Source organism: Sparus aurata, chromosome 22, assembly GCF_900880675.1.
Source record: "Sparus aurata chromosome 22, fSpaAur1.1, whole genome shotgun sequence".
Taxonomy (NCBI): Eukaryota; Metazoa; Chordata; class Actinopteri; order Spariformes; family Sparidae; genus Sparus; species Sparus aurata.
The window spans coordinates 11693359-11711499 of NC_044208.1; the positions used below are offsets into that span (position 1 = coordinate 11693359).

Sequence of the window (18141 nt, forward strand, 5' to 3'; positions counted from 1 at the left end):
TTGATCTTGTCATATTTTTTTAGAGGTAGTCCAGATTACATTTTAGTTCATTATTATCTATGTTTTTTGTTATTTTATGTTATTTTTGTTGCTTACAGGCTACACAGTTTTCCATTTTTGATTTGAAGTCTTTATCCTGCTAATTAATCATGACTTATTGAAGCTCAAAATGTTTCATATATAGTCATTGGTGCAAACAATTTAGGACATTTATAGTCTTGCAACCTACTGCTATAATTCCACAACGTTACTGACCTCTGCTGGCGAACATCTTTATTACAACTGTAACTTTATTCAAAACAATGTTGAAATAGTTTAAGGGTAACGCTGTGGCTATTATATATTCACAGTTCATCATCAACACTCATCAACAGTGTTTAAAAACAACTGACCTATATTTAATTTAGTCGCTGCTGTTGTCATTTTTAAACGCGAACAACACTCGCTCTGTTTGTTACTACGCGGCATCCGTACAGCGACAGAGCGGATTTTGAATGTTCGGCGCGTTTAACGTTAAGTGCAGCAGTTTTGTTGTGACAGAGAAAGGAAACGCAGGTAATGTTACATTTATGGGCTAAATGATTAAGTTAGCTGACTCAAAACACAATAATGACAACTCTAATTGTGCTATCTTAACACCGGGAACTTGTCAAGTGATTTAGCGGTTGACGTTAATTTTAGCTGCCGTTTACGCTAAGTTTGTCACTGCTGGCTAAATGTTAACTAAATATTAAGATATCGTTGACAAACAAGCTATCTAACAGTTTGTGTCGCTTTTAATTCAACTTAACGCTAATTTGCAGCTGTCTAAGATGTCTCTATTTATTGTAGCATTTTGAGCAGACTGACGTTCACGACGCCATTAAGAATGAGGGTCCATTAAGCCAGACTCCATTCAAAATGTGGCGTTTTTTGTCATTTTCTTACTCATGGACAAAATTCACTTCATTCATACTATGTGGGTAACATGAGATACCTCAGATTCGAATTCAGCTTGTATCACATACACGAAACAGCGCTTGCTTCTATAAAACATTAACCTTTTTAAGTGTTTTCCCATGTTAACTAACGTTACTGTTATTTGTTTTCCCTGGACAGAATGGCCTCCCCTGTCGCCAGTGAGGGCGCATTCAAGACCCCTAAAGCTGTCAGAGTTAAGAGCGCTGGAAGCAACGGAGGGACCCCCGTCACCATCCCTGCTTCACCTTTCATGAAGAAGTTGGGCTGTGGCACTGGAGTCAACGTTTACCTCATGAACAGGTCTGTAGTTACACAGACTTACACGTCACTTACCATCTATCTCCTCATTTGTTCTCTAGATCCAACACTTATGTACTGTACTCCTGGCAGTTTTGACTGGTTTTGTTCATAGGTAAAGGTAAATGTACATGCCAGGCATTGTATTTGAAATATCTGACAGGGCCTGTTGCAGTTTTGTCATGATTAGTTCATAAAGAATACTTCTCGGATAAGAGGACACCTTCTGAAATGTACATTTTATTGAAAAAAGAACAGATACGTGTATTTTGGATACATACCGGATAGCTGAGGAGAGCCTAAACCTTTGTTAAAGATTATTAAGTTAACATGATGAATAATGTGCTTATAACAAGCAAGTCCTTATTAGTGGTGATGTTTGCCAAAATACTGCATAGGAACACTTTCATGTCTGTGTTAAAATAATATGAAAACAAGTCACTCTGTAATGTGTTTGCTGTTGATCAAATTGATCTTAGAATGGGAAAGCTGAATGCGTCTCCCTGGGCCGTCAAGAAGATCAACAGCAGGTGTGCAACCAAACAGATGGCGGTTTACCAGAAGCGCCTGAATGCGGAGGCAAAGGTCCTGAAAGGGATCAATCATCCAAATATTGTTGGTAAGACACAAACAGACTTGTGGTACAGTCACTGTGATGTGTTGATCAATTTACCAGTGAAACAGACACATAAGTTTGTCAGGATACCAGAATTTTACACTTCGATACAATGGCAATGCTAAAAGCTGATACTTGATACCTCTTTCATTGCATCAGCAAGTAGAAGACCGTATTTAATGAGTGCTTTCCACTTGTAAGCCTCAAAATCAATAAAAGACATGGTTTTAATAAACCCTGGTTCACTACTGGATTCTTAAAATCCTCAAGGAAGAAAAACAGATTATATAAAAGGTTTATTTCTAATCCAACTCCACAGAACTCTAACACATAAAAAATATAGAAACAAGTTCACTTATTTACTTCGTATGGCAAAGAAGAAATACTATTCTGATAAATTCAAAGAATCTACTAACAACATAAAAAATAAATAAAAAATTATTAGTGAACTATTAAACAAGAAAAAGGCACCTGCAAAATTTCCATCCCAATTTACTGATGGCAAGTCCACATTCTACAATCTCTCTGACATAGCAAATGAATTTAATAATTTCTTTGTAAATGTTGGTAGCACCTTTGCCAAGAAAATCTCTGAATATTACTGGTGTCTTCCCTGTCCTGCAAAACTTCGAACCACCTACAGTTAATGAAGTGATCAACATCATTGTAAATCTTAATAATTCAGTAGGGGGTCACGACGAAATCAAGGCTAAGCTCCTAAAGGAAGTAGCTCCCTTTATTAGCAAACCTTTAACACATGTCTTTGCTGTGTCACTAAAGACTGGGGTAGTCCCTAGTGATCTTAAGGTGGCAAAGGTCTTACCTCTTTTTAAAGAAGGCAAACCCAGTGTTTTTAACAATTATAGACTGATTTCTAGCTTACCATTATAAAATTATACTATGGTGTGCCTCAAGGGTCAATTCTTGGGCCCCTTCTGTTTTTGATTTTTATTAATGATTTCGCTGTAATGTCTGAGTCTTCTCTGCTCATTTTATTTGCAGATGATCCTAACTTTGCCATGTCTCACCCTGACCTTGGATGTCTAATCAGAAATGCCAATACCATGCTGGAATACGCCTCAAGATGGTTTCAAATGAACAAGCTTTCCTTGAATGTAAACAAATCAAATTATATACTTTTTAGAAACAAAAATAAAACTTTTCCTAAGCAGGACTCAAAGCTAAAAATTAATAACATTGAAATCAAACAAGTATCGTGTGCAAAATTTCTTGGTATATTAGTTGATGAAAGATTGTCCTGGGGAAACCATATTGAGCATGTATGCAAAAGAATTATGAAGTCCTATGGCATTATCAGAAGAGTCTCTTCCTTAGTTAATCAGTCCTGTTATATCACAGTTTAATTTATCCATATTTGACATACTGTAACATTGTTTGGGGTGCTTCATATTCCTCATACCTTAATCAGCTATTCTCAATTCAAAAAAGATTCTTGAGAATGATTTAAAATTCCACTAATCAAGCACCATCTGCACCCTTAATTAGCAAATTTAAACTTTTATCAATTTTTTCGATTAATATGTTTCAAACATGTCTGTTTATGTCTAAATTCATTCATTACAAACAAGACATTCCAGGCACTTTTCATAAGTTTTTTTTGTTATCATCAGATATTGACTCTTATTCAGTGAGAGGTCTGAAGAATTTTCATTTACCTCTTTGTCGTACATCCAGTCATAAATCTTTTATCAAATTCCATGGCCCCCGACTCTGGAACTCTTTAGATAGGTCTCTTAAGCTTATATCATCCTACAAAATATTTAGGACTAGTCTGGTGAGGTATCTTCTATCCAGGCAAAATAATACTCATGTCTAGTATAACTGAAATGAATTTGTAATTTTATGGATATTTTTCACTGTGTTTATTTGTTTATTGTGTCTTTTCTTTGTTTCTTTCCCTTTTTTTCTTTTTTTTTCTCTTTTCTTTTTCTATTAGTTAATCTGTTTTAGTGATTTTGTATTGAGGGGGAGGATTTCATGTAAGCCCTTTGGGCTTCTTTTCCTCTCCTGCACAAATATTTGCCTTTGTATTATGAAATATAATTCTGTTTTTATCTAATATTTTATATTATTTAAAAAAGAAGAACTTCCTGTGAGGAAAAAATAGAGGTTATTTTGTTGTTGTGTTGTTTTTTTGAATAACCTGCACACTGTGCTGGTGCAGGGAAAAAAAAACAACTTTTGGAATAGTGTAAATATTTCTGCAGCCTTGGACAGAAAATCTGATTGTACATCTATTATCGAAACTTGTGGCAACCTTAAAAGAAACAGTGTCGGTTCTTCAGAGGCGAATACATGGAAGAATTATTGCGTCCCTGAATTCACTTGTATAGTTTTTCTTATTTGTGTACAGGAAAGCCTTAAGGGACATTTCACACTTATGATCACAGTTGATCATAAAATTGATAGAGGCCTCCCAACACATACGCCGACGGAACAGCGACAGCACTTTCCCTCTACAATGACCACAGGATTCTATATTTCCTAAATTTTCTAAATTCTGAAACATGCAGGGAACAACTATCTTGCTAGTCATTTGTTGTGTGGATGAATGTGGCAGCAAATGCTGAAACTTAGGCTTTGTTTTGTTCCGTCATAATAAATGTATTGGTTTATTTCCAGGATTTCGTGCCTTTACCACGGCCAAAGATGGATCAAAGTGTCTGGCCATGGAGTACGGAGGAGAGCAGTCCCTCAACGACCTGATAGAGAAGAGAAAAGAGGATGGCCTCAAAGCTTTCCCTGCTGCCAACATAGAAAAAGTAGCGTTGCATGTTGCTCGTGGCCTTCAGGTAAGTCGTGGACTGTCTTCTTACTAGTGTAAACCAAGCGTCTTATCTGGATTGGATACAATTAGATGGATTAACGTCACACATGTGTAGCAAACTCATGTGACATGATCTGCTGCTCTTCCATTTCTTTCTTTAAAAAAAATTAAAGCTAATCTCACCTCCTGTTCATCCTAATCATCCTCCAATAACCTGAAAAGTTATTCTTTTACTAAAGTGAAGAGTAAAGTGGGGGAGAGGGGGTTTCAGTACAAACTCTGAATTAAAGTCATTTTCCAGCCCTTTATTTATGTCTTGCTATTTTTTGAGTTACAAGTCAAGAAGACTAAGTGAAGACATTGTTTTTAGATTAAGTATCTGTGGGAAATCAAACAAAAACCCGCTCAAAACATCACTGTTTCATTCTTTTCCCGATTAGATTTCCCTGATCCATCTTTTAATTTGTTTTTAGAAAGCATGATTGTTTAACAGAAACAAAATAAACACAGAAGGAAAGCGTTATGTCACAAGTATCAGGGAATGCGTTGTTTGTCTCTACAGTATCTTCACAATGAGAAGAAGCTGCTGCACGGGGACATGAAGTCATGCAATGTTGTCATCAAGGGAGACTTTGAGACCGTCAAGATCTGCGATGTAGGTGTGTCTCTGCAGCTGGACGAGAACATGAAAGGTAATGATCGTGTTCATGGAATTCAAGATAAATGTCATCCAAGTAGCTCTGATTTCCCAAAAGTGCTAACTGTTCAGAGATAATACAGACATCTGTATTTGCCAAAAGTATGTAAATGTTTAATCTTTAGTTAGAGACCCTGTCACTTTGGATATGGGTGAGCAGGGAAAAATATGGCACTCAGTTGAGATTTTGTTCAGACCCAAAACAATCAACCAAAAGGTTTCAACTGAGCAGATATGGTACTGAGTAGGGCTGGGCGATATGGACCAATAGTCATATCCCGATATATTTTGGCTGAATATCGATATACGATATATATCCCAATATTTTTATTGCAAATTGAGAGCAAATGTTCAGTCAAAGTCACAGCCAAATATGACATGTGGGTGGGAAATTCCTCATTTTAGGGGCAAGTCCATTTGGCCTTCACTTTTTTTTTTTCAGGGGCACCAAGGCCACATGACAGGGCACAAAGACCACTAAGTAAAATTTGTTGATTTACCTTTCAGACTGATACCATAACATCCTAATTTATAATAACACATGGATTATGTATCAAAACGTTTTTTAAATACCAATATCAAGTTGATGTCACATTAGAAAACAGTTTGTTTTTTAAGTAGGATTAGGGTGAGGTGAGTTTTGTGACACTATACTGAATATTAATGTTATTGAATATTTCTCCCAATAGAAATTCCCCTAAATTATGGCAAAGCACATTTTTTCCCAAACAAAAAAAATGTAGAATAACCAGCAGGAGACCACTGATGTGTGGAGTGATTTTGGTGGCACTACACTCTGAATAATGGTGAAGTTATTGAATTTTTTTTGTAGTTTCTCTTTTCGGTGTTGCACTTTGTAGACGGTCCCTGCGCCCTCGTCTCACAGCTGGCCACCATACAGACCAGAGTTAATGTCCAGACGCTCGTTTTGATGAAAATACGGTTGTAGCTCGTTGTCTTCCTTACTACTGTAGGAAAGAGCCGTCAGTTGTGTTTTTTAACAAGGTTTCCCTTATGAGTTATTGATCCGGGAAGTTCGAATCTGTGAATATATTTCCAACTTTACCGGACTAAATCCTACCACATAAGTCAGTTACGTATCATGTCAAAACCGGCTGCGCTCGCTCGCTGTGCTGTTAGTTTCGTTCTTCTGTTTTGAGACGCTGCTGCTGTTTGAGAGGCTTTCACGTGAGATCATCGTGATGATGAGACTCCACCTGCGCGAACCGCGAACTCACTGAAGTTACTGTGAGTGACTACTGTGCACTCAGGTGGCTGTAATTAAAGGCAAGCTCGCTACGCTGACCGGGCCAGGGGCACAGAGGCCACTGTGGCCGTACGATGAGTTTTTTTCATGGGGCATGAAGGCCAAAGTGCGGGCCAACAATAGTTTGTTGAAGAGTGCCGGAGTGTCTGTTCCAGCCCCTCCCCTCTCTGTGCATGAAGGAGGAGGGGCGGGGGGAGCAGTGCAGAGAGCTCCGGGTCAGCGGTTTGCCCGGAGCAAGGATCACAGCGCAAATTTGAACTATATCGATATACGCGATAGGGTCTAATTCCATATCACATTTCAAAAATATATCGATATATGTTTTATATCAATATATCGCCCAGCCCTAGTACTGAGTGTGACGGATATTTTTCAGTGTTGACTTTGGACCAATATTTATTTTGATGAAGATAAAGCTGACATTAATGTCAACAAAATTCCATGAAAGACCAAAAACAAAAATCTCAGTACTTTCCAGTTGCCCAACACTGACTTTGGCACTCAACCGAGTCCACTGGTTCCAAATGAAAAAAATAAACATTCTTGAATAGGCTTCTTTCAGCAGCACGATTTTCATCAAACATAATTGAAACAAGAGTGCATTTGCGTGTCTGTGTTTGTGATGATAGGTAGGTAGGTAGATAGAATAGTTAGATAATACGCTAATTGATCCCAAGGGAAATCAGGCTTCCAATAGCTTGTATAACATTTCCAAAACACCAATACACACAGGAGTGTTTAACAGGAGTAAAAACATAGTAATGGAGTGAGTCTGGCCATCAGAACTACTGCAGAGATGTCAGAATGATAGAGCATGTGCAAATGAAGGGAGTTCAACTGCAAGGATTTAATAATATGAAGATATATTTTTTTAAAACGTATAGAGCAGTTTGGATGGTGTTTGTAAGAGTGTGTATAAATGGGAGTGATCATGGAACCAAGCACAGAACTGGCAAGAAGATGTGGGTGGAAATGATTGTTTAAGACAGTGGATTAGCTTTGTTTCTGTGCCCTGACAGAAACATTAATCCTTCAGTCTCTTCTTGTGCTTTCCTGTCATCAGACAGTGGGGGTCTCCTCCATTTTGAATTTGATTTAAACTAACTGCTGTCTTCTGGATCTTGCTTTGAACATGTGCTTTGTGTTTAAAAGTTATACCATTGTACAACCACAGACCGATTACTGGTCTTCTTATTTTTGTGATAATAGTTAAATTCACAACGTTTCTCTTCTCTCTGTCCTTAGTGTCCAATCCAAAGGCGGTGTACATTGGCACAGAGCCGTGGAAACCAAAGGAAGCGCTGGATGAGGAAGGAGGAGAGATCACTGACAAGGCTGACATGTATGCCTTCGGTCTGACTCTCTGGGAGATGATGACTCTGGCCATGCCTCATTTGGAGATGCTGGACGACGATGACGAAGAGGATGATGGTGAGATGCTTTGTGACCTCTGGAAGCACTGATATTTACACTCTTTACTAGGGCTGCACGATATTGGAAAAAACTGACATTGCGATTTTTCATCCTGCGATATATATTGCGATATGAAAAAATACAGGAATTTTCATCAGATGACCTGAATAGCACTTTGTTATGCTGCACTGCTGCTATCTTGTGGACAATTAATCTGCACTGATCTTACCTGTTTTTGTCGTACTGAGCTGTGTGGTACTAACATAAGTGGTCAAAGAAATAAGTTGTGTTACCTCTCGTTGTGGCAACAGACGTAAGGCACTGTCGACACAGACCATGTGTTGGTAAATATCATCCTTGTTCTAGCAAAAAATAATTACAGATAACAGACGTTGCTTTCCTTTATGGCACCAAGTCTTCGTTTCCAACGATTTTCTCTTGTTCGTTGCTCATTTTTCAATGTTGTTATCAGCTACTCACTCCAGGTGCAGGGGCTTGGTCTGCTTCGGCACACTGATTAAGAACTAATGTGATTGTTGGATCGCGCATGCAGACTCTGCATACGCAGTGTGTCAGGTTCCCTTGAAATCAGATGAGTTCATTTGCCTCCTACATCGCAGGCTCTGCAATGTGACTATTGCACACACGTGCATTGCGATGGCGATGCTCAAACGATATATCGTGCAGCTCTACTCTTTACATTTGTATGCAATGTGTGAAGGGGTCATTATTTTTCCTTTTACATCTCTTTAATTTTAGCTTAAATTTGTATATTTAATCAAAAAATTGTAAAAAAAAAATAAATAAAAAAATATTATAATTAATATTAATAATTTATTTAATTATAATTAATATTAATAACTTTACTATCACCTGTTTAGATTTTATAACATGTTAAAAATCCTTCATCCGTATTTCAGACGACTCCATCGATGACAGTTTTGATGAGGACTCCTACTACGAGAAGTTGGGGACGAGGCCAGCGCTGGATGCCGAGGCTCTGGGCAGCTCGTACCGCAGGATGGTGGAGCTCTTCTACCTCTGCACAGAGGAAGACCCCAAGAAGAGACCTTCGGCCAGCCAGATTGTCCAGGCTTTAGAGAGCAACGGCCTGCTGGATAAAACTCCCAGTGAGGTCATCGTTATCGACTGATTTACACAACTAATTCTGCATTTTGATCTCAGAGCTACAGGTCAGGAATGTTGTCGGTGATTAAGATCCAGACTACTATGTAATGACGGGTTTAAGGAGTTTTGTCAGGGATTTATATTAAAGATTGCGGGGTATATAAACACAACCTAAATCCAAGTCAGTTTATCCTATTTACTAGTTTATTGTGTTAAACCGGAAGTAGAAACCGCCAAGAAACTTAAATGTTGAGGATCCAGCCTAGACATGAGCTACAAAAGCATAGTGTAATCTCTATACTGTACATCATTTTCTGTTGACACAATCATGAGGACATTCGTCTTGTCAAATATTTGTATGTTATCTTTTTTTCCCCCCATGTATGGTGACTTTTTATTGTTTCAATGTTTTTAATTTCTTCTCCTGAATTCTTCTCGAAGAGTCTGTATGTTTGTTTCTCAACTTCTGTAAACTTTACTTCTTGATCAAACTCTTGAACTGTTTTTATTTTACCTTTTCAATATCTCGCATATAATTCTGCTGATGTATCAGTGGCCAACATGTAATTGTAGGTTTAGTAGTAGATCGTGTTGCAGCTTTGATAAACAGCAATACTATCTGCTTTTGTGTCCCCGACACATTTTCTAGTGTAAAAACACACCCCAGAAAAAAGACAAATAGAAATGCTTTGTGTATAACTATACAGAAGATCAATACAACTCTACAGCACGCTGCAGGTTGTCTAGGCTTAGCATGAAGGCTGGGAAAGAGGCGAAACAATGTGCTTCTGCTTAAGTGCAACAAATCCACCTACTAGCAACCTAATTGTACACAAGTCATTGTAAATCCACAACTTTTTTTTTGTTAAAGATGAAAACATCTCACGTTGATTAGTGAGCTTTAGAAGTGCTGATTGACTATTTTTTCTGCCCTCTGATAGGGCCAGGCCAGCTGTTTGCAGTTTTTTCTTCAGATTTACTATGAGTAAGGGGATGCTGCTTCAGAGCTAAGTTAGCACATTTTTAAATTAGTTTATATCAGTGTGACAGAAAAATCACCAATTTGATGATCAGAAAACGCTGAAGATCGGCCCCAATAATTGGTCTACCACTAGTTAGTACGCAATCAAACACAATTAGGGTCATAAAACAAAAAGCAATATGTTTATTAAGTGCATTTACAAAAGTAGAATGCCCCTTAAACAATAACGGCACCCACCCTTCAACAGGTCTATCAATATATTTTCCTTCCACAGACGTCCAGAATACCTCCAGCTATCTGAACAATGAAATGAATGCATCAGTTTTCTGAGATGCAAAAAGACAAAAATGAACAAATTCCAAAAGTCACTGAATTTTTCAGTCACTGCAGAATATAAACATCTGGAAACACTGCTGACATAAACATTCAGCAGCAAATAAAGCAGTACTGAGTATAAATACTGATGAGAACAGGCGTACCTTTAAAAACTCTAGACCTACTTAATCCTGAACATGAATGTATTATAATTATACAACCGAAGCTTATCAGACAGTATTCAACACAAACTGAAGCCTGTCCTAGTCAACAATTAAAAACCTGAACAGTTATTGCTCTGCATATAAAAGACAATTTCACATCTGCCTGAGGATCTGTTTCTGTAGTAATTACAATTTGTCAGTTAAAACAGTAATGCACCTTTTAATTTCCTTTTATTCTTTACACACTTCATGCAATGAAGTTGTAAACGAGGAAGGTTGGTGTGTTGCAATACTTGGTTGCAAACTGTTTGCCGTCAGGTGTCGGGTCAGAGAAGGCGATTTCTTCCTTGGTTAGATGGCTGCCGTACATGAAGCTGCTCCTAAAATAACATGTAATTATGATTATTGAGAGGAATGATAATGGCTGTAGTGGTTTCACAGTTTGGGGAATCGTTTGAAGATTGAAGTATCATTACATTTGTACAGGAAAGATGAGATGATAAGGTTTTTGTTGGGTGTGACATCATACCTGACTGTGTCTAACATACGGGTAGCGATGCTCTGTCGTCTGGCCAGACTGAAGACCCAGATCCGACTGACGCCACACAGAGCTTGTTCTGGGAAGGTGGAGCAGCACCAGGCTCGATGTCGCTCCATGAAGTCGTCCTTTGTCATGTCTTTTTGTCGGTCTGGCTGCTCCAGGACTCTGTAAGCCTGAAGGGACAAAAAGTGAAACTGTCTGTCAGGATCCAATCAACATCAGCGAGGCACTGACGACCTGCAATTTACTGTTGAGCGTGTATGTATAATTTCTATATAATTGCATCAACTTTCCCACCGCTTTTCTTGAAGCTTAAAACATTTCATAATAGTCTAATAATTTTGTGTGATGTTTTTGCAGACAATGTAAAGTAGAGGGGAAAAAAAACCAATTGACCCTCTCAACATCCTGTTCATATTATATTTACACTACCACTAATGTTTTTAATCTTGGCTGCCACTGGAAAAAATGCTCTCACAATCACAATTCCTGACATCTATGCTTTAAAAACCTCAGAAATGTTAAATCAATCAACCAACAAAATAATAATTAGCCATTATTTTCTTTTTGATTGTCCAACTGTTGCAGCTCTTGTTTTCTACATATGATAATACATAATCTCGTTAATTATTGGACATGCTTCTCTCCGATGCTCTTCACAGGGAAAATTTAACCTTTTGGTTAAACTGCTCACAACCTGAGGACATGACACCAGTGTGATGCAGGATCACAAGTAGACATTGCTTGTTGTAAGTGGTTGGGAACAGCTGTGAAAAAGAAAATCTACCACACACACACACACATCTCCAGCCCTACCTGACGTATCGGCTCAGCGACGAGACATCCCACCACCATGCGCTCTGTGTTGATGAAGAGGTATGTCTTGGCCTGCGTGGGTCTGCTCAGAGTCACCTGCTGGAAACCCAACTCACTGTCTGCTACGCGCCGCACATCCTCAGCCTGAAAAACAATCACATTGTGAGGAGAAGGCCAACGTGGATAAACAACTTTGAACACCTGTGCAGGACAAACATGTTCTCCCAGTAAGTCTTTCAAACCACATCAGATATGACACACATTTGACTGATGGGAAAACTGAACTGTCATTTTTACAGACTTAAGTGGTGAAGTATTTTGTGACACACAATAAGCTCAAGTGCAAACCCCACACCTTTTTGATGGCATATTTGGGATCATCTGGCATGACCAGGAGAATCTTTCCATCCCAGAACTCGGCCACCACCCGCTCCTTCTTCCAGCCCTGAAATCATAAGAGAAGCTGCAGTTGCAATCCAACAAACTTGAGATCAAACTAAACTCCCCATGAAACAAACTCCTGACAGCAGATCTCTGCAAAATATAAAAACTACTCAAAAATAAAAACAAGTCACATAATCAACTCGGTGACAAAGAAGAGAGAGATTAATGGGACAGCTAGCACTACAGGTAAGACCTGCACCATTTTCAGAGACGATAGTGCAGTTCAATCAGGATCGCAGACAATTCTGTTCACTCCGACTTTGACAAATGTAATTTCTACATGGTAAACAGCAACTTTTAACACAAAATGAAAACTCAGGGGGATTTTAATGTCTCTGCACAGTCAAAAACAAAAGAAGCGGTGACAGGTACATATTTAGTTGTAAAACATTTTTTAAATGCACACGCTTTATATGGTTTTATAGCTTGAATGTCTTGAACTTTAAGTCTCCATACTGCTGAGTTAAGAGAGATTAAAGAAAGGAGGTTTTACCACAAATTTAATGGAGTCGAGGAAGCGCTGGTGGAACTGAGTGTGTTGGAAATTGTCCTCTGGGTTGTCTGCACTGTACACCATCCCACATGAGCTACAGGTTGTTGCTCCAAACTGCTTCTGGCCTGCGTCCTGATGAGCAAAATACAGAGGAAAATACAGTCAACACACACAGAGGAAGACAAATATGTCCAAAAAGTCCAATAAACGAAGGGGAGTTGACACAAACCCAATTTCCCTCCTACCAACCTTCTTTTTACCTAATCTGTAGTTGGTATTAAAATCATAGTAAGATTTTTGAACTTTTGGCACACAAAATGAATCTACAATCTAAAATATCTGCAGCAGCCTTGAAAAGTATACTCTGGGCTTTCAGATACATGCTAGTCCCAAACTCTCAGGGCTCCAAGAATATCAACATTAACGTACAATGATGAGCTGATCGTCATCCCGTTTCTCTTTCCTCCTGCGAGCAGGTCGCTCTTTGACTGAGGAAGGAGTCTGCAGTGATGTTATTGGGCCAGAGGGGGTGCTGCTGGACACTGGTGGCTGCAAAGCTTTCCTTGACCTACAAGTACGCAGATAACAGAACATACTTTAGTGACGTTCTGCGTTAATGCAAAAGGCTTTGTCAAAAGTAGAGAAATGTTAAACTTTTCATTGCTCATCCTCTTGCTAACCATCATCCTGATTTACTGAAGAGAATAAAACATGCTGGAAGAAATGTTTCCATCTTCTCTTGCAAGAATCTAAAAGTAGGGCTGCACGATATATCGTTTGAGCATCGCCATCGCGATGTACGTGTGTGCAATAGTCACATCGCAGAGCCTGCGATGTAGGACGCAAATTAACTCATCTAATTTCAAGGGAACCTGACACACTGTTCATGCAGACTCTGCATGCACAGCGAACCACCAATCACGTTAGTTCTTAATCAGTGTGCCGAAGCAGACCAAGCTCCTGCACATGGAGAGAGTCGCTGGTAACATTGAAAAATGAGCAACGAACAACAGAAAATCGCGAATACGAAGACTTGGTGCTAAAAAGAAAAGCAACGTCAGTTATACGGGTACAAGAAGGGTGATATTGACCAAACATGTTCTGTGTCAACTGTGCCTTGCATCTGTTGCCACAACGAGAGGTAACACAGCTGATTTGTTTGACCATTTACGTCGGTATCACACAGCAGAGTCCTGCACAGGTCTTATTTTGAAAACCCACCCGTACACGCCATACTTAAAACTGCATCCGACCCGTTTTCCTACAGTAGCAGTAATTACATTTCGCACCCGAGCCGAACCGCTATAAATTGTTACAGACGCCCGACCCGCCCGAAGGAAAATTAGATGGACGTAATTTTTAAAAATGAAAGTAAGCCAGCGTGGGGAATGGAAGTTCTGGGAGGGTGCAAGCACGCATGAATGAGCTCATATGAAATATAAATGCTTATTTTGAAATGCAGCTTAACATAAAGTGCTATTCAGGTTATCTGATGAAAATTCCTGTATTTTTTCCTACTGCAATATATATCGCAGGATGAAAAATCGCAATGTCAGTTTTTTCCAATATTGTGCAGCCCTATCTAAAAGCATTCTCAGCTTCCTGTTTTCCAGATATCCCTCATACTGCCACGTTAACTGCTGAAATGTTGACAATTAGACTGTCTCACCTCTTGGAGGCAGAGCCAAAGATGGGATACAACGCTGCCGATTCTGAGGAAGAAACACAATTATTTAAAATAAAGCTTTCATGGTACAAGAGTGATATTTTAAAGCAATGTTCCAACAGCAAACAGTGAACTGGATGAAGCTTCTGAAGTCTCCAGGGTTTGATGTGTGACAGACAGTAGCTGTATTTCCATCTGAATCAGCAAGGGATGCATTTATACGTGAACACTGTGCGGGTCTGTGTACCTTTAGGTGGACTGGTAGCAGCACTGGTGGGACTTATGTCACTCAGGTCTGCCAGAGAAACATCCTGAAAAAGTTCAACATTGTGAGAATTGCTGAGTAATTCAAGGTCAACACCATTATTATTTAACCACTGATTTCTAGCAATGATCACGAATGGCAGCTAAAATCAGGCTTTGGTAAACTGAAGTTAGATGATCTAGGTTTTAAACATATGAGAAACTAGAAGAAACCCTATACAATAATCATGATAATAATGTGAACGTGTGTGTATGCTGCTGTACCTGAGTACTGAGGTGTGAGGCTGTGGATGCAGGACTTGGTGTTGGGGTCCTTGTCAACACAATCAACAGCTCCTTGGTGAGCCCATATTTCTTGGTTAACATCTTAGGAGAACTGTAGGAAGTTGTTTGTTTTTAAAATTGTGACCATTAAACATTATTTACATGCCAAATTAAATATTTTATCTTTGCACCTTAATGCCTGTGGAGTTTCAGGCTGTTCATCAACCATGTCCAGCCAGTCTGTCGGATCAAACTTCGCTCTCTGCTTGGTGCTCGGCTGCTGCTCTTTTGTCTCCACCGGCTGGACAGCGGTCTGCAACAAGGACGGGATCACATCAACTTTACATTATAATGACAACATTTGCTCCTGAAAAAAATGAAATGCTTAGTCTTTGGCCTGCAGACTTGAAACCAACACCAAGGCTCCACTAACCTTTGCAGGAGGTTTCTGCTGTTGGTTCATCAGCAGAGCGGTCGGCTGCTGCTTTGGTTTCTCACTCTTCGTCGGTGGCAGGGCAGCTTTGCTCTTCGCTGGGGCTGAAGCGGGCCTGTTTGAGGATTTTGGTACAGATTTCTTGTACATGGACGTGGGTTTCTTCCCTGTGCCGAAGAAAGCAGCTCCTACAAAGATCTTCGGTTTGGGCTTCAGGCTACTGAAAGAGATGGTGATCGATTTCTTGTACTCTGGCTTGGTGCTGCTGGTGGGAGCCGTGGTTGTAGAGGTGGGCGCCGGTTTAGAGCTGACACTGTTCGATTAAATGGTGCAACAATTGCAAAAAATGTTTGAGGTAATTGATGACTAAAAACTACATGTCAAGAAACAAGAACACAGAGGCATCTATGATTGGTCCAACTGATATGGAAACAAACCTGTTGTTGAGTTTAGGCAGCTTGATGGCCTTTGTAGATGTCGTATAGCTTTGGATCGCCATCTTTCCCATAGTTTTAGATTTTGCAGCCACCTTTCTCAGCTTGCTGCCTCCTTTAACATTCTTCTTATTCTTCTTTTTCTCCTGGGAAGGAGGGGAAGGAAGAGGAGGAGGAGGAGGAGAAGGCAGAGACTCCTTGATGGCCTTCCTCTCTAGTGGAGTGAGATAGATGGGCTTCTTCTTGCCATAGAAGGAGCTTGTTACAACGGTATGTTTGTATGGAGATTTACGCGGTGATTTGGCTGGTGAGCCTAGGTAAAAAATGTGGATAAACGGATACAAATGATACACACATGAGCGAAAGTATGTGATATAAAGAAGCATAGAGCTTTTTTGAACACTAATAATTTAATGCATCCCCCCCTACCTGTCAGCCTACGTGGAGATTTTTGTGGCGAGGGGCAGTTTTTGCTGTCAAGACGCCCGACTCGCTTCTTCCTGGGGGATCTCCTCTTCACGGGGGACATCTCCTCACACACTTCCTTCATGGTCGCTTGACTGGAGTTAAAGACACAGAATGCCCGTCACAGATGTGCCACAGATCAAATGCAGTTTTCATTAGGATTCAAAAGATGAAAACTTCACTTTAGATTTGAATAAATTCTCATGTGGAAACAGTCATCTTATTTGAAACTGCTCAAATCCAGTGCGTTCCCAACTCACCTGTCAGAGTCCAGAGAGGGGAGCTTTCTCTTCCTGGTAGTAGTCGACATCATTTTTCACAAATTTCCCCTACAAAAACAGAGAAACATTGGTAGGTATTCTGGGCTAACATTTAAAATATTACAACTTTTCACGTTCAAAATGTTTCTCGTCTGTGCAAGGACAGCTCACATTTTTAAATACCCCAGAACCCAAAAGACATGAGGAAGGATTTACCTTTAACACATTGGTAATTTCACAATTTACTGAAATACTGGATTTACAAAAACTGAAATTCTCCAAGCCAAGTTATTTATTAGACTCAAAAATGAAGTGATACGTTGTTAGGTAGCTAAAAACTAAATCAGGATTAAATGATTACTAATTGCCATGGTATCTCGGTTTAAAAAAATGCAACAAGGGCTTACAGAGCTTAGTAAAGAAGTGCACAATGTCATTGTCTGATATAAACCCTACTGCTTCTGTAACATTCACAGCTGCTGTACTCAGTGCCACAAACCTTAATATTAGTGAAAGAGGCGTGATTGCCCGTAATGGATCACTCGTCCATTTTTGTGCGTTTAATGGTAAAAATGACAGATTTTCAAATTAAGTTTGGCGTCAGTGTCTCAACGCCGCATTGCATGAAGCGTACTTAGGCTGAACTACACAGACTGCAAGTAGGGGCGTTTGTTGATCAGCGCTATCAATTAGACTTAACGGTTCACGCCTGAAATGACACCAAATATTATTTAGTCAGTGCACATTTTGATTATCTCGACCCGAACTTTAGCCAACGTTAGCTTAGCGTTACGTGTCAGCTAATGAAGCGCTTATTTAGGGGCGAAAGTCGAGATGAATGGATAATTGGCGGGATGATTAGCTTATACAAAAGTGACTGCCTCGATACAGACACATCACTGGTTCCCTAATCAACACAAGCCGAAGGATTAAGCCATTTGTTTCCATGTTTGTCTATGTTTTATAGCTAATAAATACATCGAAACACCAGGGAGGTCCGTCTTATGGCTAAACGCGTCTCTGAATTAATCTGCGTCACATGAAGTAAATACGCCATTTCGGAGTGAAACAAGCAAAGTATTCAAACACCACAACAAGACAGATGTGTGGCTGTATGTATCTTACCGAAAACGTTCCTGTCGTGCTGCACAAAACGATAACTGCTGTTGTAAAGTTGAAGTTCCTGGCGGTTCTCCTGCTCCTTCTGCCCGCGTTTCTTTTCGGTGTTTTGAACAGCGCGCGCCAGACTGCAACATCGGACCGGAAGCGGAAACATTGCATTTTATTAGTCAAGGTACCATCGTAAAAGCATGGAGCGACTTCTGGCTCCTGCTTTCAAAGTAAAGATTAATCTTCAGGAAATTGTACAGTCAGTTCACGGAAGTTACGTGTATATGAGGTAGGTTCAATTCTACACGTCAAACGTTTTTTATT

At 39.6% G+C, this 18141-nt stretch overlaps 2 protein-coding genes across 3 annotated transcripts; one reads left to right on the forward strand and one right to left on the reverse strand.

The window, feature by feature from the left end:
* The first annotated feature begins 421 nt into the window (after window positions 1–421).
* On the forward strand, window positions 422–9657 carry pbk (PDZ binding kinase). Its single transcript, XM_030404417.1, has 7 exons — window positions 422–555; window positions 1099–1260; window positions 1737–1876; window positions 4517–4686; window positions 5224–5353; window positions 7871–8056; window positions 8959–9657. The coding sequence occupies exons 2-7, from the start codon at window positions 1100–1102 to the stop codon at window positions 9189–9191; spliced, it is 1020 nt and encodes a 339-aa protein (XP_030260277.1). The 5' UTR covers window positions 422–555; window position 1099; the 3' UTR covers window positions 9192–9657.
* Window positions 9658–10307: 650 nt separating this feature from the next.
* Window positions 10308–17989, reverse strand: esco2 (establishment of sister chromatid cohesion N-acetyltransferase 2). 2 transcript variants are annotated; one of them, XM_030405688.1, is made up of 15 exons: window positions 17833–17989; window positions 16708–16776; window positions 16412–16542; window positions 15986–16295; window positions 15549–15861; window positions 15307–15428; window positions 15116–15227; window positions 14835–14898; window positions 14591–14633; window positions 13351–13489; window positions 12922–13053; window positions 12340–12429; window positions 11985–12128; window positions 11157–11341; window positions 10308–11007 (listed from the first exon to the last, which is right to left on the reverse strand). In XM_030405688.1, the coding sequence occupies exons 2-15, from the start codon at window positions 16758–16760 to the stop codon at window positions 10875–10877; spliced, it is 1971 nt and encodes a 656-aa protein (XP_030261548.1). In that variant the 5' UTR covers window positions 16761–16776; window positions 17833–17989; the 3' UTR covers window positions 10308–10874. The 2 variants fall into 2 exon arrangements, with proteins under 2 accessions (XP_030261548.1, XP_030261549.1); XM_030405689.1 differs by lacking the exon at window positions 17833–17989 and adding an exon at window positions 16924–17015.
* Window positions 17990–18141: the final 152 nt, after the last annotated feature.

What these genes read in the sequence shown, in the direction of transcription:
- esco2 (XM_030405688.1), bottom strand. Translation starts at nt 16,760, where the DNA reads ATGATGTCGACTACTACCAGGAAGAGAAAGCTCCCCTCTCTGGACTCT. An exon ending in ATGACGATCAGCTCATCATT is followed by an intron (nt 13,054 to 13,350) that starts GTACGTTAATGT and finishes TTTGCTCATCAG; the next exon opens with GACGCAGGCCAGAAGCAGTT. An exon ending in TCGCTGAGCCGATACGTCAG is followed by an intron (nt 11,342 to 11,984) that starts GTAGGGCTGGAG and finishes TTGTCCCTTCAG; the next exon opens with GCTTACAGAGTCCTGGAGCA.
- pbk (XM_030404417.1), top strand. Translation starts at nt 1,100, where the DNA reads ATGGCCTCCCCTGTCGCCAGTGAGGGCGCATTCAAGACCCCTAAAGCT. An exon ending in CAATCATCCAAATATTGTTG is followed by an intron (nt 1,877 to 4,516) that starts GTAAGACACAAA and finishes GTTTATTTCCAG; the next exon opens with GATTTCGTGCCTTTACCACG. An exon ending in GCTGGACGAGAACATGAAAG is followed by an intron (nt 5,354 to 7,870) that starts GTAATGATCGTG and finishes CTCTGTCCTTAG; the next exon opens with TGTCCAATCCAAAGGCGGTG.